Source organism: Sus scrofa, chromosome 15, assembly GCF_054392235.1.
Source record: "Sus scrofa isolate SSC_HxYL_T2T_F1_AM1 chromosome 15, Sscrofa_HxYL_maternal_Yorkshire_Landrace_v2.0, whole genome shotgun sequence".
Lineage (NCBI taxonomy): Eukaryota > Metazoa > Chordata > Mammalia > Artiodactyla > Suidae > Sus > Sus scrofa.
Genome location: NC_139397.1, coordinates 107978187 through 108003700, shown reverse-complemented (window position 1 = coordinate 108003700; position 25514 = coordinate 107978187). Strand labels below are relative to the sequence as shown.

The 25514-nt window shown below is 35.2% G+C and overlaps 1 protein-coding gene across 4 annotated transcripts in view; it reads left to right on the top strand.

The window, feature by feature from the left end:
- Nucleotides 1-25514, top strand: part of COL5A2 (collagen type V alpha 2 chain) — a 146935-nt gene that overhangs the window by 115977 nt on the left and 5444 nt on the right. For 2 of the 4 annotated variants that reach the window (XM_084998324.1, NM_001105289.1), the window contains 22 exons: nt 179-232; nt 1018-1071; nt 2830-2874; nt 3157-3255; nt 4265-4372; nt 4666-4719; nt 7965-8018; nt 8234-8287; nt 8693-8746; nt 9154-9261; nt 9368-9421; nt 10211-10264; nt 11024-11185; nt 11851-11958; nt 13072-13179; nt 14845-14898; nt 16790-16897; nt 17415-17468; nt 19561-19668; nt 20055-20108; nt 21114-21221; nt 23691-23982. In XM_084998324.1, coding sequence (XP_084854450.1) covers nt 179-232; nt 1018-1071; nt 2830-2874; nt 3157-3255; nt 4265-4372; nt 4666-4719; nt 7965-8018; nt 8234-8287; nt 8693-8746; nt 9154-9261; nt 9368-9421; nt 10211-10264; nt 11024-11185; nt 11851-11958; nt 13072-13179; nt 14845-14898; nt 16790-16897; nt 17415-17468; nt 19561-19668; nt 20055-20108; nt 21114-21221; nt 23691-23982 — 1948 coding nt within the window. Of the gene's footprint in view, nt 1-178; nt 233-1017; nt 1072-2829; nt 2875-3156; nt 3256-4264; nt 4373-4665; nt 5126-7453; nt 8019-8233; nt 8288-8692; nt 8747-9153; nt 9262-9367; nt 9422-10210; nt 10265-11023; nt 11186-11850; nt 11959-13071; nt 13180-14844; nt 14899-16789; nt 16898-17414; nt 17469-19560; nt 19669-20054; nt 20109-21113; nt 21222-23690; nt 23983-25514 lie in introns of those variants that run through there. The other 2 variants (XM_084998325.1, XR_014828846.1) reach the window with 2 other exon arrangements.

The following is a 25514-nucleotide window of genomic DNA, read 5'->3' as shown; positions in this document are numbered from 1 at the left end:
GGACTTCAGACAATACCATTAGATGGTTTTTAGGACTAGTTTATTACCTGGAAAAGATGAAAAACTTGTGATTAGAAGAAATACAAAGGAGAAATATTTGTGGTGGTTCACACAAACAGGAAGCAGGCAGAAGAATCTGGCTCTTCATGTTCATGATTTTCTTTCCTTTATAACTTAGGGTCTAGCTGGGGAGAGAGGAGAACAGGGCCCTCCAGGCCCCACTGGCTTTCAGGTATGCACTAACGCAGCTGTCCATTTATTCTTCCCCTAACTAAAGTGCTTTTTAATAAAATGATATGGTTGAGTGATGTGGAATTCTACAATTTTCAAAGAAGTCATCCCTCTTTTAGTAAATAGGATACAGAATACAACATTTGTGTTCAAAGAGAAGGAACAGACGTCCCCTGAAAAACTGATCAAAACCCAAATTTAATAACAAATTAAAAAATCATGTAATGTTCTTGATATCTCAATAAAGTTTACTTAACTATATTAAAGCTTATCTAATTTTATTGTCACAGTGTCTAAATTTTTGTTGATCAAATTTTCATGATTTATCTAAATTTTTAGTATGGTAGATTAGTTAATAGCATGGATAATTATAATTTCGGAAAAAACTTTCAGGACTGACTTTCAGTATTTACTCTAGCAGCCTAAAATATTGTTCTCAGAGCTGTTAAAATATAAAATATATATTTTATATATATATATCCCCACAAATATATATTATATATATATACATATCCCCACAAATATAAAGAACCTATTGTTATAATTTTACCTCTTTTTTGCTAAGCGGTGTGCAAACAAATATCTAAACCAATGAACTGACTAGCTGCCTTGTATTGTTAGAAGATACAGGTTTCTCATTTTGCTTTGCTTAACTTTTGTTTGAACAGTATCTTTTGTTTGAAAATACAACCAGAGAGCTCCATCCATTATAAAAGGTGAACTGTTAACACTGGTGGCTTATTAAACTTCCAAAGTCACAATTTCATTTTCTTACTTTTGTTTTAGGGGCTTCCTGGTCCTCCAGGGCCTCCTGGGGAAGGTGGAAAACCAGGTGATCAGGTAAGTTTTTAATTAACAAGAATAGCAATATTAAAAATAACTGGCTTATATTATCACTTATTATGTATAACACTCTGTTCTGTTCTGCTTTGCTTTACATTTATAATCTCCTTTAATCGTCAGAACAACTCTATGTACTAGGTACTATTATTATGCCCATTTTCGAGGTGAGGAAAATGAAGCATGCAGATGTTAAGTAAATTTCCCAAAGTCACATAGGATATGATTTGAATCCAGATCATGTACTTATAGAATTGTGTTCTTAATCACTAAATATATCTTATTGTAACTGTAGAGTTTTACTGGAGGATTCATAAATGGTTATGCACAGAAACTTACCATTTTATCTCTATCATTTTACCAGCACATTGGTGTATTTAATTTTTTTGAGTGACTTATTCATTCATTTAACTGTTCAACCAATATTTGCTCTGCACTCTATGCTAAGCTCTACTAAACCTTGGTCTTAACCAACTGAACCATATGGACATGGACCTTGCCCTTACATATTATTCTAATAAGAGACAGTGTAGGAAGTCAGTTACAACAGTAGGCGAGGCACAGTATGTGTAAACCTAGAGGATGCACCTAACTCAGACTTTGGAGTTTAGGAAAATTTTCCTGAACAAGTAGTATCTTTTATGATATCTGAAGGATGAGTGATGATAAGCAGGAGGAGGGAAGGTGAAAAAATGCTCTAGGAGTTCCTGTTGTGGCTCAGTGGTAACGAACCCAACTCTATCCATGAGGACACAGATTCAATCCCTGACCTCGCTCAGTGGGTTAAGGATCCAGCATTGCCCTGAGCTGTGGTGTAGGTTGCAGATGTAGCTCAGATATGGCATTGCTATGGCTCCAATTTGACCCCTAGCCTGGGAACTTCCATATGCTGCAGGTGGCAAAAAAAAAAAAAAAAAGAAGAAAGAAAGAAAATACTCCAGGAAATGGGAATAGCAAGCACAAAAGCTTGCTAATGAAATTTAAGCAAGTTTGGTAAGTCAGGAATGTGGAATACAACTTGAGGAGGGTGAAGATGAGCCTGGAGGGTAACAGGGGCGCCATTATGGAAAGTCTTAGTTCGAGTCTAATTTTTTCTTATTATTAGAGTAATGGGAAGCTAACAAAGGGCTTTTAAGTTGAGAGAAATACTATTAGATTTGGGTTTTAGGAAGATTAGGCTACAGCAAAGCCAGTGCATTTCAAGGGACAAGACTGGACACCTACATGATACAGTTATTATCAATATCAGACAGAGAAGTTTAAAATGACAAATTTTCCTTTAGTTAAGCTCAAACTACATTAGTTTGAATTCACAATTCCTAGTAGAGTCTTGTCCATTTTACATGTTCAAGAAATATTTACTAAATTGAATTGAATTGGGTCTATTTAAAAGATTAATAATTCATTGCTTTTAATTTACTTTTATTAAAGGTTTTTCACATTCCATTATGAAATAAAAAGCCTTTGCTTACATTTATTGTCACCAAAAAAGCTAATGAGATAATATTTTGCATATACTCCTTGATAAGGATTAATCATTTGGGTATAGTATAAATTTTTCTGGAAAAGTATTTCCATGCAATATAAGTGATAGTCCGTCATTTATGAGAGGCCATACACATTTTTCCTTTTTCACTATTATGGGCTTAGTCAGACTTCAAATAGTATGTTAAAAGAAATTAGCTATATGATCTGGAAAGATTTCTAATAAATACCTAAAATAAGTGACAGTTATTCATTAAAAAAATTATTTTATAGGGTGTTCCTGGAGATCCTGGAGCAGTTGGCCCATTAGGACCTAGAGTAAGTATTTTCTTCATGATTAACTGAGTTTCCATTGGCTTCATTTTAAAAGAGCATCTTTAATCTTAAACCAGGCTTTATTTTAATCATTAAAATTCTTATACTCAATGAAAGTTAATCTTATGAAAGATATTTTGTCCTGTGAAACTGCATATGCTTACTTCAAGTTGCTTATTTCTAAATTTTTCCCCAATAGAACTCATTTTTCAGATTTCCAGAAACATTTTTCACCCATTTTCAGATCAAGCACTGAGTCTGTTTGTCATTCCTATGTTCTGCTAGGGAGAACGAGGAAATCCAGGGGAAAGAGGAGAACCAGGAATAACTGGACTTCCTGGTGAGAAGGGAATGGCTGGAGGACATGGTCCTGATGGCCCAAAAGTAAGTATGGTCATGAGCTCGGTGTTTTAAAATGTTCTAGAATCACTGCTTAATAACACATGATGGTACTAGAATATGTATCTCTTGTTTTTACAAAATACTTGATTATATACTTTATTCTTTAACAAATATTTAATGAGCACCTACTTGGCTTTTCTTTGGCACTAAAGAGTCAGCTGAAAAAGGAGTCTCTTCTGTGATGGGATTTATGGTAGTACAAAGTAGTACATGGTACAAAGTAGTGTTGCATTCTCATATGCAAATGCATTTCTAATTATTTACAAAAATTTTTAATGACTTTTATTAATAAGCAGAGATAGGAAATTTAAAGTTGCATAGTATAAGAAGGTATTCCTAATCTCCTTTTTCTTGTCTTAGTTTCTATAATTCTGCTTACTAAATATATGAACATATGTCATTTTTGAAATCTGAAAGTAGAGTACATAATAAGGCAAAAATCAGTACCATTTCTTTTTGGATGCCATTTTAAAATTGGTAAAAGACATTGTGGCCAACTTCAGTGCAAACAATTGAAGACGAATTTCCATGATCATACAACATCCCTTATCATCTTCAAGGGACAGGTGATTGCATAAGATCTTCTTCAATTTAGTTACTCAATGAGCCTGAAAACCAGCTTAATATCATGGGTTCTTTAGAGAAAGAAAAGAATATTCCATTTTCTAAATGTAATGTCTTTTTTTTTTTTATTAGAATCCCTAAGCCTATTGCCAAAAAAATAAAAAGAAAAAAAAAAGGCAACTCTGTCATTTTATTTTAATTGGTACTGAATTTCCCAAAAGAGACATTGAAAGCATAAACCAACAATCAAAACAGGAAGGTCTGATTTTTTTTTAATGAATGAGACAATTTTCCTAAATGAAAAATATTAAGCACTATGTTAAACCATATGAAATTGCTGAGATTCTATTTGCCCTACCAAAACAGAAATTCTCTGTGATTCAACCTTAACATGTAGGTGAGCTAACTTATTGTTGGTTCATTCTAGGGCAGTCCAGGACCAAGTGGGACCCCTGGAGATACAGGCCCACCAGGTCTTCAAGGTATGCCAGGAGAAAGAGGAATTGCAGGAACTCCTGGCCCCAAGGGTGACAGAGTAAGTTTGGTTTTTTTAGTTCATCCATTTAGACTTTCTACTGGTAAGGATCTCCTGGGCAGACTTCTACCATCCTGAATCACAAGTCATTCATTAATTGATTCTTTCTTTCTTCTCATATTTATATATATGGGGAGAGAGAGAAAAAAATACACAGTCTGGGGGCATTGTTCTAGGCTCAAGGGGATACAGCTATGGACATAAGAGATAAATCCCTGCTGTCATGAAGCTTCCCCGGAAGCACAGGATAAAGAAATTGACTGACTAAATGGTGTTTTGTGTTTTTTTCCCAGGGAGGCATAGGAGAGAAAGGTGCTGAAGGCACAGCTGGAAATGATGGAGCGAGAGTAAGTGAAATCATTCATTTTATCACCTGGGCTAGGAATCAACGTCATGATTATCATATGAATTTGCCTGAACTTTCCAAAATAAAGTTCATGTTTCCATGGTGGTCAGGATTTGGAAAATGATTAAATTTTAGATTTGACGTTGATTGACCATAGATATTAATTTTGCTTACCTTAACTTAGAACAAGCCAAAAAGGAAAGTCATTATTATTATTCTTATTACTGTTATTATTACTTATTCTTATTACTGTTATTGGTCTTTTTAGGGTCACACCCTCGGCATGTGGAAGTTCCTAGGCTAGGGGTCGAATCGAGTTGTAGCCACTGCCACAGCGGCACCAGATCCAAGCCTGGTCTGCCACCTACACTGCAGCTCATGGCAACATCGTATCCTTAACTCACTGAGTGAGGCCAAGGATCGAACCTGCATCCTCATGGATGCTAGTCAGATTTCATTTCCACTGAGCCATGAGGGAACTCTGTAAAGTCATTATTGAGAGAATGAAATAAGACGTATTATTATTGTACATGTGAGATTGGTGCTTTAAGCAGTGGGGCCCTTTTTATCTTTATCATCCTTTAATTTCATGTGCAATTTTAAAATTAGAGTGATGATCTAGGAGTTCCCCTCATGGCGCAGTGGAAACAAATTCGACTAGGAACCATGAGGTTGCGGGTTTGATCCCTGGCCTTGCTCAGTGGGTTAAGGATCCGGCGTTGCTGTGAACTGTGGTGTAGATCGCAAACACAGCTTGGATCCCACATTGCTGTGGCTCTGGTGTAGGCTGGCAGCTGTAGCTCCGATTAGACCCCTACCCTTGGAACTTCCATATGCCACGAGCGCGGCCCTGAAAAGACAAAAAAAAAAAAAAAAAAAAAAAAAAGAATAATGATCTAATGAGTCATTTTAGATTTCATTCCAGTGCAGGCAAGTAGAATTTTATAGAGTAGACAAAGGTGTGATAAATGTTTCGCAATATACTACATGTTGGGTTGAGAAAATTACTGCCTGATGAATCATCATTAATGCTTTCATCAATAAAGAGACTGAATAAGTGAAATGTAAAGAAGCATTGTTGACCTCAAAGCATTGTTTAACTCCATGTCAAAAATTGACCTTTAATTAGCCTTATGTCCTCAAAAATAGAATGTATTTGCAATTCCAAGGATAATCAGGCAATCAGATTAAAAATATATTTTCAGACATGAATGATTATCTCAGGTAGTTACAGTCACTCAGACGTTCAATATTTCCTGGAAATAGTTCTTGATATTTGATAAATAGTTTCTGTTTTAGTATGACATGCTTTGTTGTTAGTTGTCATCCTGTGCCCTGACAGTAGCAGCTGTATTATTAAAAAAGAGATGGCACTCAGAGTTGCCTGGTGGCTCAGTGGGTGAGCAATCCAACATTGTCACTGCTATGGCTCTGATTACTGCTGTGGCTCAGGGTTCAGTCCCTGGCCCAGGAACTTCCACATATCACATGTGTGGCCCAAAAATTTGTTTTTAATTTAAAAAATAAATAATAAATAAGAGATGATACATAGCCACTGTTAATATTTTTATTCTGCCCATTGAGCCACTGTTAATACGGTGATTATTTTAACTTTTGATTAAAAAATAAAGTATATTATAGAAAAGTTTTAGCCTTAGTGATAATTATCCCTTTTTTTCTAAAAAGCTAATTAAGGATGAAATAGTTTAGGAAATTTATGAACACAAATTGTCTCTTGCTTTTTAATTAAATCTAATATTTGGTTTACTATGTCAAATACAGTGTAAGTAAATCTGGTTTGCTGTTTGTATTTCATATCATGGTTGGTCTGGAATGCACCGTAAGTAGTGATGTGCTGTTTGAAGGAGTGATGCATTGATAGTTTAAGGAGAAATTTGAAATGCGTTTGTACTATTCCTTTGAATTACTTCGAAAATTCAGTGTAATAGGATCAAGATTTAAGCAATGCCTGCTTTATTTTTAGTGAGGGAAATATACTGTTTTGCAGAAGAAGCAGGGTATTTGCTGTAATCTCATGGTAAAGGAAAAAATGAATAACATTTTTTTCTCTATGAAAAAAGTCTGTGAGTTTAATGAAGTCATCTTTATATTTAATCAGATCCTTTAAAGAAGTATATTAGGTAAATGGCCGGCGGAATATTGTTTTATTATAGATCTAGAGAATTTAAGATCAGTTTTCTCATGTTCTTGTCAAAAATATACAATTAAAAAAATCACTTTGTTCCTTAAGTTTCTTTAGTAATGCATACGGAAATTAAATGACAAAAGAATATCTGGGAGGCTTGTGAAGAGGCAAATGCACAAATATCATAGAGAAAAGTTGTCTGGCAAAGGACTCCAGTTTGAAAGATTAAACAGCAGTGTAAAGATTGTGACCATGTGTCAAGGAAACTCCATGCAGTAGCTAGTCCCCTATACTGTGAGTGACGGAAGCTGTCAGCTTCAGTGTAGCTGGGTAGTGCCACTCCTTTTCACCTCAGGAGAAAGCAGAAGACTGAATGCATTAGCACAATTTCACATTTTTTTACCTTTTTTTTTTTTTTTTTTTTTGTCTTTTTAGGGCGGCACCCATGGCATATGGAGGTTCCCAGGCTAGGGGTCAAATTGGAGCTATAGCTGGCAGCCTACACCACAGCCACAGCGAGGTAGGATCCAAGCCGCGTCTGCGACCTACACCACAGCTCAAGGCAACACTGGATCCTTAACCCACTGAGGGAGGACAGGGATCTAACCTGTGTCCTCATAGATACTAGTCAGATCTGTTTCCACTGAGCCACAACAGGAACTCCTCCCTTTAAAAAAAAAAAATGAGATATTTCATCAGCATAATTTAAGAATTTAGTATTCTATACGAAAGAAGAAAAGCCTCTTTTCAATCTGTAGTCCAATTTCACATAGGTATTAGCAAAATTAAATAGGCTAAGAAACATAGAAACATTTGTTGAAGGGTAACAGTAACGTAGTGCTGTTTAAAGACAGTGTTATATATGGATGAGTTGAGTTGGATGAAAGAGATTCACATTTTGTGGAGAAAATCCAGTGGAAATTGTTTTAGGCTAGATAGAAAAACATTGAGGAGATACAGATTATATCATTTATTACAGGTCGTGTTTTACACATGCAGCTAAGCCATAACAATATGGTCCTTTCTTTGTTAGTTTATTTAAACTTGAAAATTTCTGTGCATTCTTTTCCTCAATATGCTTATGTTCTGTTAATTGACAGGGTCTTCCAGGTCCCTTGGGTCCTCCAGGTCCTGCAGGTCCCACCGGAGAAAAGGTAATTCACAAATTGTTACTTTGTGGACTCAAAATCATGAGATTGAATGCCGGCTCTTTTTCGTAGTGTTTACTCTTTCATAAAATATTATGGTTGGGCTAGAGTTTACCACAGAGTTCTCCTCCATCTGCCCCACATCTAGAGCCCAGTGCCCTATAGTTGGACTATGTTTTGCTACTGCATTGGACAATAACCACCTAAAATCTGCTTTCTAGGGTGAACCTGGCCCTCGAGGTTTAGTTGGCCCACCTGGCTCCCGTGGCAATCCTGTAAGTGACAGTATTTTGATGTTCTCTAGTATGAGATAGAGCAGTAAAACAATTCATCATTTTGTTTTGATTTTTTAATATAAAACCATGCCCACTGGATTTAAGTTTCTTTTAACTTCCTGGTTTTACCTTTTAGTTTTCTCATGAAACTTAAAAAAATCAGTGTATTATTTCTATACCGTCTATTAAGTTTAAGTAAGCACCTCATTTATTAAATATTTATAAGCTCCTTTGAGACTTGGGCCTTGGAAATTTTTTCTATGACCCTTATCTCTACATCACCCTTATGAGGCTGCCTCAAGCAATATGTCTACTTTCTTTATATATACATTATAAAACACTACAGAATTATATAATTGTATTTTAAAGTGTGTGAAAGCTACGGTAATGTTTGTCGTCTTCTAGGGTTCTCGTGGTGAAAATGGCCCAACTGGAGCTGTTGGTTTTGCTGGACCCCAGGTATAATTTTCCAGTATCCTTAATTTGCAAATGGTCATTATTTTTGTTATAGCAATAAGTCTAATTATCATTGTCATATGTTTTGAAAGTATATTCAAGAGTCTGGAAAACATAGTTTTCTAGGCAATATTCTCATTTTCAATACATTTTTTCATTGATTGACGCAAAAATGGATGAATTTACATTATTTTGATTATATATTTGCTATAGTAAAAATGTGGTGGGATAACTTATTTTTTCAGACCATCTTCAAAAATTTCATTGGAATATTTTCTACTTTCAAGCTTTTATAGCGATTACAAAGCAATTTACAATATATAAAAAAAATGGTTTGTTAGTAATAATTATTATAAAATGATTTGTCTATAAGTGTTAAAATCAATTGCATAATTATTCAATTGATATAGGGTCCTGATGGGCAGCCTGGAGTAAAAGGTGAACCTGGAGAGCCAGGACAGAAGGGAGATGCTGGGTCTCCTGGACCACAAGGTCTAGCAGGATCCCCAGGCCCTCATGTAAGTCTTAAAAAAGGGAGACACAACTTGAGTCCAGTGCCAATGTAAACCTTATGTTTAGACCATCTTTCTTTACCTCAGCAATCTTTTGTTTGTTTCTATTTAGGGTCCTAATGGTGTTCCTGGACTGAAAGGTGGTCGAGGAACTCAGGGTCCTCCTGTAAGTTGGTTTGAAGCTCTGGAAATTACACACAGCTAGATACAGATGTCTAGTACTTTATAGCCATTTTAAGTTAATTGGAAGCTATAACAAGGTATTAGTTGTATAACTGTACTGTAGTAGAAAGCACTTTACTTTGATGACGATCTTATGATCTTGGAGGCCCAGCTGCCTCATATGTAACATAAATAATATATTACCTGTAGAAGAGGGAACAAATAATGTGAAAATACTTTATATTTCTGTTATATAAAATATTGATGTGGTTCTAGGCCTTACCTTGAACATACTTATATATATTTGAGATAAATGGAAGGTGGAAAGAGAAAAATAGCATCCTTCCTACCAATTAATCCAGATCCATTCTCAAACACATAGGATTCAAGAAAAAAAAAAATATTGATCACAAACAGGGAGTGGAATATAAAGGCCTAAGTATCCCTGTAAAAAAATAGACCCTAGAAAGTATGTGTAGCTAATTTTTACTTTAGAATTGTTTAGACATGTGATTGCCAAGGGGGAGAGGGAGGGAGTCAGATGGACTGGGAGTTTGGGGTTAGTAGATGCAAACTATTGCATTTGGAGTGGATAGCAGTGAGATCCAGCTATACAGCACAGGGAACTGTATCTAGTCACTTGTGATGGAACATAAGGATAATGTGAGAAAAAGAATGTATGTATGTATATATATATGTATGACTGGGTCACTTAGCTGTACAGCAGAAATTGATAAAACATTGTAGGTCAACTATAATAAAAAAATAACATTGTGTGATATTATATTTCTAGGGTGCTACAGGATTTCCTGGTTCTGCTGGCAGAGTTGGACCCCCAGGTCCTACTGTAAGTCAATTCAGTAATTCAGATCATTAATAGTGGAGTAATTACATACACACATAAAAATACACACATACCTATACATAATATTATGCTACACATATATGTATTTGAGTTATTTTGGTTCTTTTGTTTAATCCCTTAATGATTTGTTGACCTATTTGTTGACCTAAATTCTCTTGTCCCAGTAATTCATACTGGTATGTTGTCAGGCAAATCCGTCTTTAATCATCTAATGTTTCTTAGAGGAGTTTATTTACAAGTCCTTTTAACCCCAATGTTTGACTATTACTTCATTTGGCAGCTAAATACTAACAGTTTTGTGTGCTAATAATAATTTTTTTTTTCAGTTAGGAAATGTTATTATTTCATTATAACATCAAATCAGACAGAATAAATATTACATATTCATAGTTGGGTCAGAGCCTTATGAGGTTTCAAAATTCAAGTTAATTCAACACACACTTTTTTTAAAAAATTTCAAATCACTTTACTTTTATCTTTAATTTTTTCAGTTGAAATATAGCTGATTTATAATATTGTCAGCACGGTTTTAATAATGACTCAAAGGTAATCATCTGCAAATAATTTAGATTTTCCTCTGGGAAATGAATCTGCAGTTGTGTATTATGTTTTATTTAAATCCACTGAGTGACTGATAGGAAAAATGGACCTGTAAGGCTTGGGAATCTCCCTCTGAGGGCATTAGGTCTTCTAACATGGCTTCTACTTTGCCCTTCTGGATCTCTTTCTGTGTTGTACTAGGGAGCTCCAGGACCTGCAGGGCCCTTAGGGGAACCTGGGAAGGAGGGACCTCCAGGTCTTCGTGGAGACCCCGGCTCTCACGGGCGAGTGGGAGATAGAGGACCAGCTGGCCCTCCTGGTGGCCCAGGAGACAAAGGGGACCCAGGAGAAGATGGGCAACCTGTAAGTTTGCATCTTGGTTCTAGACTATCTCTAACTGGAATATTTACTGGTAGAAACCCATAATAACTACTGCCATAGAGAAATGGGTTATATATTATCCTGGGCACTTTTGTAATCCTTTAAGTGCCTTGTACCCTATAAGTTTTTAATTTACTATTCTGTGCTCTAGGAAAAAGGTGTATGTACAGATACAAAAATACAACAGTAATGGATATGGTTTTCAAAAACTAACAACGAAACATTTTTTTTTTGTTAAATATCCATACTGAATGAAGAAAACTTTTTAAAGCAAACTATTTTATTTAATATTCATATGCCTCAACATAATGTATTTAGATAGAGCCCTATTTATTTTCTTTGTTTTAAAAATTTCCTTGTCATTCTAAAAGAGGAAACTTATTTGCCCAAATAGCTACCTCTTTTATTCTACCAATATTCACATTAATATTCAAGTTCCTTCCCAACTAATTAGCCATTCTCACCTTTAAATCATGTTAGAGGTTTGGTGTGAATTACACATTATGACTACTCAAAAGTAGATGGTTTTATGGAACAGAGAACTTATTCTCATACCCAAAAAATAGGTAAAGCTGTGATCTGTTATAAAGTGCTTGCATATGGTTTTCCCTGGAGAACTTCTCATTACAGTTTGTCTTCAAAATTAGGGTCCAGATGGTCCCCCGGGTCCAGCTGGAACTACTGGGCAAAGAGGAATCGTCGGCATGCCCGGGCAGCGTGGAGAGCGAGGGATGCCTGGCCTTCCAGGCCCAGCAGTGAGTAGCTGTATTGGTCAATATTTCATCTGATTATGGGTAATATAACTTGTGAAGAGAGGATTTATGTTTTTTTCTTAATAAACAAGTCTTTTTCAGACACAACTTCTGAATATCTCAGAAGCCTTTTGACTTGAAATGTCAAATTCTTTACTTAAGTACCTTCAAAAGCCTTTGAAAAATATATTTATTTAACCCCGGGACTAGAGAAGTAGACAAATAAGGATATGGATTTTGGGTGACTCTAAATCTTTCTTCAAAGATTAAAAATATCATTGAGTTGGAGAAGGGGGATGATCTCCTGGTGAGTAGGTAGCCTCTTTTTAAATAAACATGCCTAACAGAAACATTCGTATTTCACAGTTCAGAGAGTAAGTTTTCATAAACCATCAAAGGGAAGAAGTAGTTGAGCTAAAGTCATACTGGAGGTGAAAGTGGGGTGAACTATAAAGAAGGATTCTGAAAGTAATCTCCTGGTCCCTGGAGGCTGTGAAGAATCTCATATTCCCTAGAGTAAGGATAAAAGTTAGCTTTGAAGAGACTAAATTTTACTGCTGAAAGTTTACATGTTTGAGGGGAAAAAAAAAAAAAAAGATGTTTTATATAGAATGAAGACAGAGAGAGGTACTGCTGGCACCTTGGAACTGGGGACATGTGGATGGAGATCTGAAACCAGCAAACCAGGGGTTAAGGGATGTTTTGGTGTTATGGAGGTGAGCCATGGAACCTGGAAGTAAACTCTGCCAATAGTGAGACCAAAGTGCCAGGATATAGAAATAAAGGGAAGTGAAGGCAAAATGAATAAAGATGAGCATATCTTACCAGTGATGCAGATTCAAGAAAGACATCCAGAACTGATGACAGTACCTCAGATTAGAACCCAAAGTGCATCTGAGTTGGTGCAAAGGTTACTTTTATATGTCAAGATGAGTGCGATAAGAAGTAGGCAACCCCCTCAGAAGGCACTCCAGTGACATGGGTGTTGTGGAATAATGGACAATTATTCTCATAGAAGGAGGGGTGGGGATGCTGTTTGAATAAACATAGCCTTGATGTGAACTGACATCCTTAACTTCTTCAGAAGTGGTTGCCTTATTTATACTTTCATTTCAGGGCACACCAGGAAAAGTAGGACCGACTGGTGCACCAGGAGATAAAGGCCCCCCTGGACCTGTGGGACCCCCAGGCTCAAATGGCCCTGTGGGAGAACCAGGACCTGAGGTAAGTACTGTAGTGAAAATCGCTCTCCCCTTCCTAGCTCGGTGTCATGGGGACATTTTTTTTATTTACCAATCACTTTAGAAATTTAGAAATTGTACTTTTGACCTGAAGGAAGTTTCCTAGTGATGTTTTTTAATGTATTCTTTTCTAAAGAGTTGACTAAATGATAACGTAAGGGAAAGGTAATGATATTGGTGTCTTTGCTCTGACCATCTATTCTGGAATCAAGTATTTTTGATGATTTAAGTTGTTACCAAATTGTTTTGAAGGTGAAAGAACATAACCATTTGTCTTTTATCTTGTTATTATTTCATTCTGTAATGGCATATTTATCAGAATTGCCAAGTTTTATGGTGATAGGATTAATATAATTGTTCCAGCTTATGAAAAGGGCAAAATAAGCAGAGATCATTTTGCTTAAGTGTCCCTATAAAGTAACATTATGGATATCATGTTCCCTTAGGCTCTTTTGAGAGGAAATCAGCTTTGGAAAGGTAATTTGAGAAGTTGCAATTTGGAATTTCCTCTCTTCAGTGCTTTATTGAGTAAATCACAAAATAGTTAATGTCACATCTTCTTGAAAGAAACAATGCCTTTCAGAGCAATTTTTGATCAAGTGGTAAAAGTATAATTCTGGGGAAAAAAAAGGAAAGAAAATAGGGAAAGAAGACTATGTTTTTAAAAGTAATTTAGTATCTAAACATAATTATTTCAGAACTTTCAAGGTATTATTCGGGTTAGTAAAAGTGAGGAAAACCATACAATGGTAATATAAACAAAATGTAAAATACCAGGAATGGATTTTTTTGTCTATTTATTTCAAAGACTTTGAATACTTTTCTTTTTTGCCTTTTTGGGGCCACACCTATGACATATGGAAGGAAGTTCCCAGGCTAGGGATTGCATCGGAGCTGTAGCCGCCAGCCCATCGGAGCTGTAGCCACCAGCCACAGCAACACCAGATCTGAGCCACATCTGCAACATACACCATGGTTCACGGCAATGCCAGATTCTTAACTCACTGAGCAAGGCCCAGGATCAAACCTGCGTCCTGATGGATGCCAGTCAGATTCATTTCCACTGAGCCACACCAGGAACTCCTATTTTTTCTTTTTTAATATAAAAAATAGAAAGTAAGAATTTAGATGAAGTGTAGGAGGCACACCAGGAGGAGTGTCCAGGGGCCTCCCTGGTGGTGGAGCTCCTCCATCTGGTGGCACCTCTGGGCCCACCATTGAAGAGGTTAAGCCAACTGACACCAAACACTGAAGAACCCAAATCTATAGCAAATTCTAGGACAGTCTTAAAGTGGAGCTGCTGTAGTAAATAATGGGCATTCTTAACACTTGAATATGAAATATGTACACAGGGAAAGGTAATGATATTGTACTTTAGAAGTACTATATTATAAGTGGAAAATATGTGTCAAATAAAACTGTATTTAAAATTGGCACCAAAAATATAAGAATGTGTTAATAATTTTACAAGCAGATCAAAGTAATAAAAATATGGCAGAAGACTTGCTTCTACTGAAATTTCCATAAATGCTAATTTATAATATGGAAGAGAGGTGGGAAACATGCTATAATTTTTCTGACAATTGGAATGTGATTTTTTTTTTTTTATTACTCAGTTAATTCTTTTTTCAAATGTGTTTCTTTATAGGGTCCAGCTGGTAATGACGGTACTCCGGGACGGGATGGTGCTGTTGGAGAACGTGTAAGGGCAATTTCACTGATTAAAATATCTGGAGTGATGTAAATTTGAACCATTTTACTGAAAAGTAAAAATCTACTTTTTCTTCTCCTGGTTCCAGTTTGGCCCTGATTTTTCTGATAGTAGCAGTCTTTTTTGTTAGGTCATAATTTGAGTAGATCTTGTAAGTGAAATGAGGTTTGAATACACAGCAATGCAGCAATGTGAGATGGCCTTTTTCAAATTAACAGTAGGAAACAAATTGCTTTCATATTTGGTGCATCGTGAAGGCTTTGAATAAAGATACATATGAAGTAGTCTGATTATTAAACTCATTCACAAAAGTACGGAAGCTGTATAACATCTAAATTTCTCTACTCACCTAAAGTGAATGTCACGTGAGGAAATAATCCATCTCTCTCTAAATATTTTATATTTCATGATGTGTTTTAAAAAATTTGAAGGGTGCTGAACTGAAAATATCCCCAACCGTATCTGAAGCTCTAGTGCCTTTGGGAAGTCACACAGTTGTCTCAGACTACAGAGTAGTAAACAGAAGGCAACCAAACAAATAAAAAACCCCAACTCTCTCTGATGTCTGTTATGATGCAACGTGGACTTTGAAACCAGCAAGACCTAGATTGGAATCTTGATTCCTTAAGTAACTAACTATGTGATCTTGAACAAATTTTCTGAACCTCAGTTTTCAAATAGTTTAAATGTGATTAATCCCTATACCACTGGGCATTTTGTTTTAAATGATGTGTTTAAAGTGTCTGGTAGGCATTCAAAGAGAGAGGAAGAAAGAGTTTTGAGGACTCCGCCCCTCCTCCCCACTGCCATCTACCATAAAGCCAGGGAATGCAAATTCTCTTAGCATCTGAGTTTTTCCCTTGGTGGTGTATATTCTCTAGTACAGTAGTCAAAGGTTTTGCTGATGTATCCCCTGATTCGGTTTTGAAATTCTGTGTAGCCCTATGGATATTTTAACTTGCCATCACATTTTATTTTAATCATAAGTTTTAATAGTTGCAAAGGAGGTAATTTGTGGTAAATCCTAAGTGTATATGTGCTTTCAATATTCAATGTATTACGTGTCCATTTTCTAAACGAATCACCAGTTTGTCCTGGTTACCAAACTAATTAGTCAAAAAGACTTAATTTCCATAAAAAAGGACAGACTCCATTTTTTTCAAGTCAAATAATTGTATTAATATATGTTAATATTAACAATAATCTCTCTCTGACCTCTTAAAGAGACAAGTAAGGTTTGGAACCTTGTCCTAATTAAGTCACCTGGGTAAAATAAGGAGCATTCTCTTTATCTCCAAATACCTCTTTGCTTTATTCTCAAGGTGACTTTGGATTCTGGAAAAGTCCCTTAGTTTGATACCCAGTGGTGTTTACTCCTTGGAGCATTGCACCGCAGTAAGACTGCCAAGGGATAAGATCTGCTTTTATTTCATGAAATGGGAGAAGAGTGATAAGGAAGGATGCTCCAAATCAGTTTCCTGAAAGAACACATGTGAAGTTGAAAACTAGGAAGTGGTTTCCTTAAAATTTTCTGTCTTGGTTTTTACACTCTGGAAAGTTTTTGTTTATACCAAGTGTACAGATACCCCAGTTGGAAGGATTTCTGGTCAAAGAAACAGGCTGAATTCTGGAGATAACCATTCCTGTTCTCTAGCAATCTTGATTATGGGAATAATAGGGTGAGAATGAGGGCAGAGATGAAACTGGGGAGAAATATCTTATTCCTTTCAGTTTGATTTATTAATAATAAATTTAAGTAAAATATTTAAGTAAAATAATGTTTTAAAAAAATATTTTTTTTCCTTATGAATAGCATGAGCATATAGAATACTGTTATTTTAGAATAAATATTAAAAGGACAATATCATGGTTTTCTTGTCAGGGTGATCGCGGAGACCCTGGGCCTGCAGGTCTGCCGGGCTCTCGGGGTGCCCCTGGAACCCCCGGCCCTGTTGGTGCCCCAGGAGATGCAGGACAAAGAGGAGACCCGGTAAGAAGTGTCCATTTTACACTGACCATTAAAAACATCAATATGCTGTCTTATGAGCTACATATACGCATGCATACAATGACATGTGTGCTTAGGGACTCTAAAGAATAATAAATGGTCAATGATGATTTAATTTTTTTAGTCTTAAAAATTTAATTCTAATAGGTGTTCAAAAACCCTGATGCTTTGACTTTCATCATCTTTAGGAAATCAAATAATAAGTATCATGTCAAATTTAAGTAATAATGTCTTATGTAATCAACTAAGGTGATCTTCATTCAGTGAAGTCCATTAGTAAAACTGACCTTAGAAGTGTCATTGGAGTTATAGTGAGCATATTCTTTTTTTATACTTAAGGACATTACCCTGATTTTAATTAATTAGCCATAATAGTATATCCTTAGATACGCATACACACATATAAATATTCAACTACAAATACATGTTCTTGAATATTACATCTATATAATTTATCCACTTATTTTAACATATCAATTTTTGTGAACATCTCTTCTAGGGTTCTCGGGGTCCTATAGGACCACCTGGTCGAGCCGGGAAACGTGGCTTACTTGTAAGTTTTCTGTTTTGTTTTGTTTTAATATGTCTTCCTATATAAAATATACTCCCAAATAAGTACAATTTAAGGTTCACGAATGAAAATTACCAAATTCTTCAAGCTTTGGACAAAATATTAATTTAAAATAATATCCAGGTGTTTATATTTGTTTTTATAATTTTAATATAGCTCTTCTGAATTTAACTGTGAATTATTTCAGTAATCAATCAAGACTTTGGAGTCACAATTTTCTCCCAAAATAATGGCAGTAATAGTGCCATTTGCTGAGATTTTCTAATATTTACATAGGGAAATGGGTTTAAAAGTTCTTTGTAAACTTCGAAAGTGCTATTCAAATATATTTTATTTTCAACTAGACTGCCCTACCCATGTTTTGATTTTTTTGTATTTGCAGTTGCTTCCAGATTAATGATTGTTGTTTTTTCATGAATGAAGCATCTCTTATGGGCAGCCTGTGATCATATTTCTTTCACACCCATTATATAAATGAATATCTATACTCATGAAAAACAATTTTAGCCTTAGAATTATGTCCTGTTAGTAAATCATCATTCTCAGCTTTGATTTGAGCTAGGCTTGAGGAGATTTCATAGTTAATGTCAAAAATGATTTTCTAACCAGTTACAGTTTTTTTTTCCGTGATTTCCATGAATTCTAGTTAATAATTTAGTTAATGCTTTCTGGTTTAGTTAGTTAATTTGGTTCAGTTTACTTTTAATTATGAAACTTAGGGAAATCCCTAAATTAAACTAACCTTTCTGACATGATAAAAACATTCGGACTGATTTTAGCATTTAAGTACATTATTGTATAAAATGCATAAAAGTTACTGAGATCTAGTCTTGTTTTTATTATAAAAAAGATTCCCATACTATTTGACAATTAGTATATCCAAACAAAATAGGAACCAAACAAAATAAGAACAAAAAACTAATAAGGGAAAGATTAACCCGAGAGCCAGTCTGTTTGATGATCCTCCATTCTCCAAAGTTGGATGGATAGTTTCATTTCTCTTTTAGGAAAACTTTAAAGACAACAGAAGCTTCACCTATAATAGGTGACTCTATGCTATTTATCAGTTTCCTGTGAACTACTCAACCCTTGGAGCTGCCTTTATTCCCCAAGACTTAAAAATAAACTAACAAAGGAGAAGCCTCTGACTTATAAGATTGATCAGATAATTTTCACCTCTTAGTGTAGCTTCTATTCCCATACTTAGATTCTTACCTGTTACTTTTTCTTTAGTTCCCCAGGATTAGGGTTGATAAATTTGGGTACAGATATTGCAGATATGAGGATCATATAGAATTTATTTGTGTTTTCTTTAGAAAAGTGTGGCTTGATGATGATATTCCTCTTTTCATTTGCTCAAAAAAGTTTTTGCCAATTTCTTTTTTCCACCAGTTTTATTGAGCTATAATTCGTGTATAACACTGTATGTGTTTAAGGTGTACAACATAATGATTTTATATAGGTATATATTGTAAAATGATTACCACAGTAATTTTAATTAACATCTGTAATTTCATATAGTTAGAAATTTTATTTTTTTGTGGTTTGAACTTGTAAAGTCTACTGTCCTTGCAACTTTTAAGTACGGCCAATTTCTTAGTATAGTCCCAGCTGTCATATCTAGCTAGTTTATCTGCATATGCAAATTTAATAAATGTTTTATTCTTAGAAGTAACATAAGTAAATAAGAACTCATTTTAATTTAAAAGAATATGTAGTGGCAATATTTTTACATAATGATATCAGCTAAATATGTGAAATATAGTCTTTGAAAAATGTCTCAGGCTAGATCAAACCTAAAACTACCTCTTTTTAGTCTGACTGTAGGAAAAACATTAAAAAAATCTGAATCTTTTGGAAAGCATTACTATGCATTTTATGTTTTTAGTGACCACTTTCATTCTTTGAGAAAAATAGAAAAAAATTAGTAGGTCTAATACTATTTAGATAAGTAAATATATTAATATGTATAAAAGATAGTACTCAAAATGTAGCAAGTACAGTTGCACAAAGTAAAATTGTAGTAAACTATGGTCTCAACAGGCAATATCTATTCCATGACCCTATTTTTTAGGGACCCCAAGGACCTCGCGGTGACAAAGGGGATCATGGTGACCGAGGTGACCGAGGTCAGAAGGGTCACAGAGGCTTCACTGGTCTTCAAGGTCTTCCTGGACCTCCCGTAAGTTATTCCTTTAAGTATTACTTACCCTCCAAGTGAAAATACACGTGTGTCTTGACATAAATATTTATTTGTCTATAAATGGATGGATGTTTTTGTCTTTTCATTTTTTAAAGAATATCTTGATGAATAACTAATTACCTAGTTATCCTATATAATTGTTCATTTATTTGCTGTAATTTCTAAGAAAAAAAGCAAAAGGGGATTGCACCATTACTCCTACCGCTGGGTTTATTATTGGTCAACTCATGTAGACATTGTAGAGATTTATTACTTTATGAAAGTAGTTAGTGCTGCTAAAGTCAATGATAGGACATTTTTAAAAGCTGAAAATTGTAATTCATAGGATATAAATATTCTGGCATCATTTTTTTTTTCCTACTTAGGGTCCCAATGGTGAACAAGGCAGTGCTGGAATCCCTGGGCCATTTGGCCCAAGAGTAAGTAACAAAACTTAATAAGTTGCAGATGCAAATAATAATGTGCTTGGTGACTTATTCTTAGTATTTGGGTATTGTTTTCATGGCATTGAAGCTGGGTGGGCCTCGGTTCTCTGAAGCAGGCAGTGAATGTATGAGACAAACTATTCAGCCCTTACCTTTAAGTAAAAATATCCTGAAATACGACATATTACCTCATAGGTCATAAATTAAAACTTTTACCTAGGGTGGATATTGTTCTCTGTTAGTTTATTTTCGTATTCTGTGTTTATTGAAATTTCCATTTAATCTTACTCTTTGAGATAATACAATAAGATTTACTATGAAGTGGAGACAGATTTTGAAGCTGGATATAGATTCCTCTAAGTAATTGTAATTGTTCCTTAGAAGTCATTGGCATAAGGCTAATTAGGAAGCAAATCATAAAATAAAACCAATATTTGAAGCTTTTAGAAATTCTATATTAGTATTAATGCTGCCTCTAATAGGTCATTAATGCCATGAGACAATTGACATATACATAACTATTTGGGAATATCATTAGAAGGAATTTCTGCTTTGTCTTAATATAGTGTAAATAAATCATACATAAAATTGAGAATAGTATCAAAATTACTAGGATGTAATGAGATTCTGGTGTATAAGCACACAAATTTAATTTATAACACTCCAACTTCTGTCATTTGCTTATTCCTAGTTAATTGAGTTTCTAATTAAGTTTATAATACATGAAATTTGATGAAACATCTACCAGTAAAAGTCAATGACTAGTCCATTAAAGTTTTTAAGTGACACTGGTCTTTTACTCTGCATGGATGATGGGGAAGTTGTGTGTGATGAAGTAGTAAACATTGGAAAGTGCTGGAACTACATTTATTAGTCATTAGGAAAATGAATCTGAGAAATCATTGTGATAGCTCCATAAAGAAATAGTCCTTTGATTAGACAAATACACGGCAAAGGTTTTCTTCCTGAAGTCTAAAATACAGTCTTTGTTTCTTGCAGGGTCCTCCAGGCCCTGTTGGTCCTTCGGGGAAAGAGGGAAACCCTGGGCCGCTTGGGCCAGTCGGACCTCCTGGTGTGCGAGGCAGTGTTGGAGAAGCCGGCCCCGAGGTAAAATCACTGAGATTTGTATGCAAGTAATACTTTTGGTTCCCATAGCTTGGATTCTATCTAAAGAAGGTCTGTGCAGCATGATGGACAAGACTGAAGGAACTCTGAAAACAAGCCTAAAAGTCATGAGCTTGTCTGTATAAGAAGCTATTTCATACATTTTAATACAGCTTATTCAGAGTATATAAAATAAGAGTCCAAGCTACCTGGCCTTGACTTCATGTGATGCCAATGAGCAAATAGTGTTATGATTGTATTATAATTAGAGTTATGAAAATGTTGCTTTGCTTTAAGTGGCAATAGACTGTGAGATTTGATGCATGTATTCATTCATGAAAATCCTGAAAAGTAAGGCATATGATATTGAAGTTTTATTCACTGAAAATGAAATTCAGAAAGGATTTCAATTAAAACTTTTAATAGAGTATTTCAGTAGTATCAACTTGAGAATTATGTAAATTATAAATTGCTTTAGTTAGACATTGACTTCTCAAAAACCAAGCTTTGAAAAAAAACCTCTCACCTATTTGCCATGCACGCATGTATGTATGTGCATGTGTGTGTATATATATATATATATATATAATTTTGTTCCCCTCCCTGGTGTTTCTTCCTCTTTGGTTTTATTTTCCTTTCCTTTTCTTGTTTATTCTGTCTCTGCCCTTTCTTGGAAATACCGTTAAACCAAATATTTATTATTTGTTACATGGAAAAAATAACTTTACATTTCCTCTGGTCAAAAGAAATATTTCTTATTTATTTATTTCTCTAACCTTAAATGGAAAACAGCTGCAGAATTGGAATGACTCTCACTTATGTGGCTTTTAATTGACTTGACTTTGTGATTTAGTGGTCCTTGATGAAAAAAAAAAAAGCAGAAACTCTACCCCTGAGCTAGCATAAAGGAATGTACAGGATCATGATAGTACCTTAAAGACCAAAAAACCAAAAAACCAAAAAAAAAAAAAAAATACCCAAAACCAGTTTCAATAGTGTCTTGAGGATGAGGAAATGTTTACATCAAAGGTTGAGACAACTTGTCCAGAGCCATATAACAAGTGGCAGAGCCAGTAACAGAGCTCCAGCCTTCTACCTGTCAGGACTGAGCTCCCCGTAAGAGTTGCAGACCACGCATCTCTTCAGGTTGTTGGACGATTCTCTCAAGTTGCTCAGTTCTTCCCTGTGAAAATGGAGAAAAAAATTAACAGAGAAGATCCACTTTTCTAGACTCTGCCACGTTTCATGCTTATCTCCAATTAACTCAAAAAAAAAAGAGAACCCTTTATTTTATCTTATTTATTTTTTATTTTTTTTAAGTGCCACACCCATGGCATATGGAAGTTCCCAGGTTAGGGGTCGAATCAGAGCTGCAGTTTCTGGCCTACATCACAACCACAGCAACACCAGATATGAGCCATGTCTGTAGCCTATACCGCATCTCATGACAATGCTGAATCCTTTAACCCACTAAGCAAGGCCAGGGATCAAACCTACATCCTCATGGATACTAGGTGGGTTCTTAACCCTCTGAGCCACAGTGGGAACTCTGTGAGAACTCTTTTTTTTTTTTGTTAGTGAAAAATGTAAAGAGAAATTTCTCCAATTTTGTTTAGTACAGAGAATTTTTATCTATACACTAATTAATGCACATAAAGATTTCCTGTGCTTTTCTCCTTATTTGGAAACAGGGGGGAATTCTCTTGTGGGTGTTTCTGGTGTGTATTTCCTTTGTATTGATATGTGGTCTTATAGAACCAGCAGCCGTAAGTCCTCTGCATATCCTCATTCAGCTTCTGTCCATAAATCCTTTTAAAACATTCAGTTGTCTAGCCCAAAATAAATTTGGAAATGAATGTACATATCTACCTATTCTTAACATAAAATGTATCGCATCTTTAAGGTAAACATCAGAGCATATATGTTGTGCTTTGATTTTTTTTTTTTTTGTCTTTTGTCTTTTTAGGGATACACCACGGCATATGGAGGTTCCCAGGCTAGTAGGAGTCCATTCGGAGCTGTAGCTGCCTGCCTATGCCACAGCCACAGTAACGCCAAGATCTGAGCTGCATCTGCAACCTACACCACAGCTCAGGCAATGCCTGAACTGTAATCCACTGAATGAGACCAGGGATCGAACCCACATCCTCATGGTTCCTAGTCAGATTCATTTTCCCTGCGCTATGACGGGAACTCCGTGTTGTGCTTTGATCTTTATCTCAGATGCTGTCTTGCAGGTATGTTGCCTGAGAAACAGTTATGCATCATTTCTCATTCTTGGAATGTTATGGGTTCACGGGCCAGAACCATCTAGTTTAAAAAGGGCATGAATTACAGATCTCTCTGTAACCATCAAATTCAGGGGTTTCATTGTAACTTCCTGTGCACCAAGCCTCATCAGTGCCTTTGCATCCAATTGAAAAACCAAACCCCCAAACTGAATTAAATGTGTTTTCCATTTTTTTAAATTAGGGTCCTCCTGGTGAGCCTGGTCCACCTGGCCCTCCGGGTCCCCCTGGCCACCTTACAGCTGCTCTTGGGGATATCATGGGGCACTATGATGAGAGCATGCCAGATCCACTTCCAGAGTTTACTGAAGATCAGGCGGCTCCTGATGACAAAAACAAAACTGACCCAGGGGTCCATGCTACTCTGAAGTCACTCAGTAGTCAGATTGAAACCATGCGCAGCCCTGATGGCTCTAAAAAACACCCTGCCCGGACTTGTGATGACTTAAAGCTTTGCCATTCTGCAAAGCAGAGCGGTGAGTAGACAGCTGCCCATTTGAGCAAAGCTTGTTGTCTCTGATGTGTAATTCTCAAATGCATTTCGGAGCATTTTATTTACTGTCTACTTTGTAATAGAAGCAAGAGATAAAATGGTAGACAGGCACAGAATATATAGTCTACTGGTGGGGACAGTTGATGATATGAAAAATTATGCTGTGAGATAAGTTCTGTAATAGAGGACATATCCTATTATTGCTGCAGTTTCATGGTGGTAGTTCCATTTCCATCCAGAAGTCCTAAAATATTGATAATTTTGTGGTGCTATAAATGTAGAAAATACTTACATCTAACAGAGAAGACCCATTTTTTCTTTTTTTTAAATGCGAAAGGTTAAACATATTAAGTTACCACAATAATTCTCAGGGGTTTAGTATGATGACATATATGGTTGGATCATGAAGAGTAGAATAAAGTATACACTATTTCCCAAATTTATTTGAGTACGGGATTTCTTTCATGTGGTTTAATGTTCTGTAAATCACACTTTAGTAATCTCTGCTGAAAGATTATGTTACAGTAATGTTATAAAATATTTTGAAATTAAATAGTCTTTTTCCTTAGTTGCGTACATAATGCCTAAAGTTTGCAAAATTCTATAATTTTGATTAATAAGACCTGGTGAAGAAGGACGGCCACAAGAATGAGCTATGAAATGCTTAAGAGTTTCAGTTGGCTTTAAAATGACATTGACAGAGATAGCTAAAATTATCTTTGCAGAGTAAGCATTTTGATATGCCTCTGTATTTTACGTCTGACCACCTGTTCAGCATTTAAAATGCAGTTTTTAATACATATTATATATACACACATATATATTTATATGCATACATATATTTATATATTATATATAATACTACTATATAAACTTTTTATTTATATAACATAAATATACATATATTGTATACATATTTCATATATATTTTATGCATATTTTATGTATGTATACAGAATATACATACACACTCAGATATGTACATAGAGACATATGCGCAACAAAGTAATTGTGTGCTTATTAGACTGTGTTTCTAGCACCAAACACTAACTTGATATAACCTGCTTTAAAAATCTCTTCTACATGAAATAATTTTTAAATAGAGCCAGTGAAATAATTCATAGCATTCTAATTATAGTTTGACTCATTTACCTACTTCATTCATCATTTTGACAATACATTATTTTATTACATTCCATTATTTGTTTTAAAATATTGGTTTTATAAATTTAATGAGAACACATTCATTTTTACAAAGCATCTTACGGTAGATTAACTCTTTTTGGAATAGTTCCTCATCTAGAAAATATATGTAATGATATTTTCTTCTCATTTGTGTTTCTTCACATTTGGCAAGGTGCCTTAGAATGTGCCTGGCATGTAGAAAGAACCCATATGCATAGTAGTTCTTTTTCCTTAGATGCAGAGTATTTCCTTAACTGGGATTCTTTCTTAAAAGTCTTTAATCAATGAGTTCATATTTTCAAACCCTCTCTTAATTCTTTTAGAAACTCA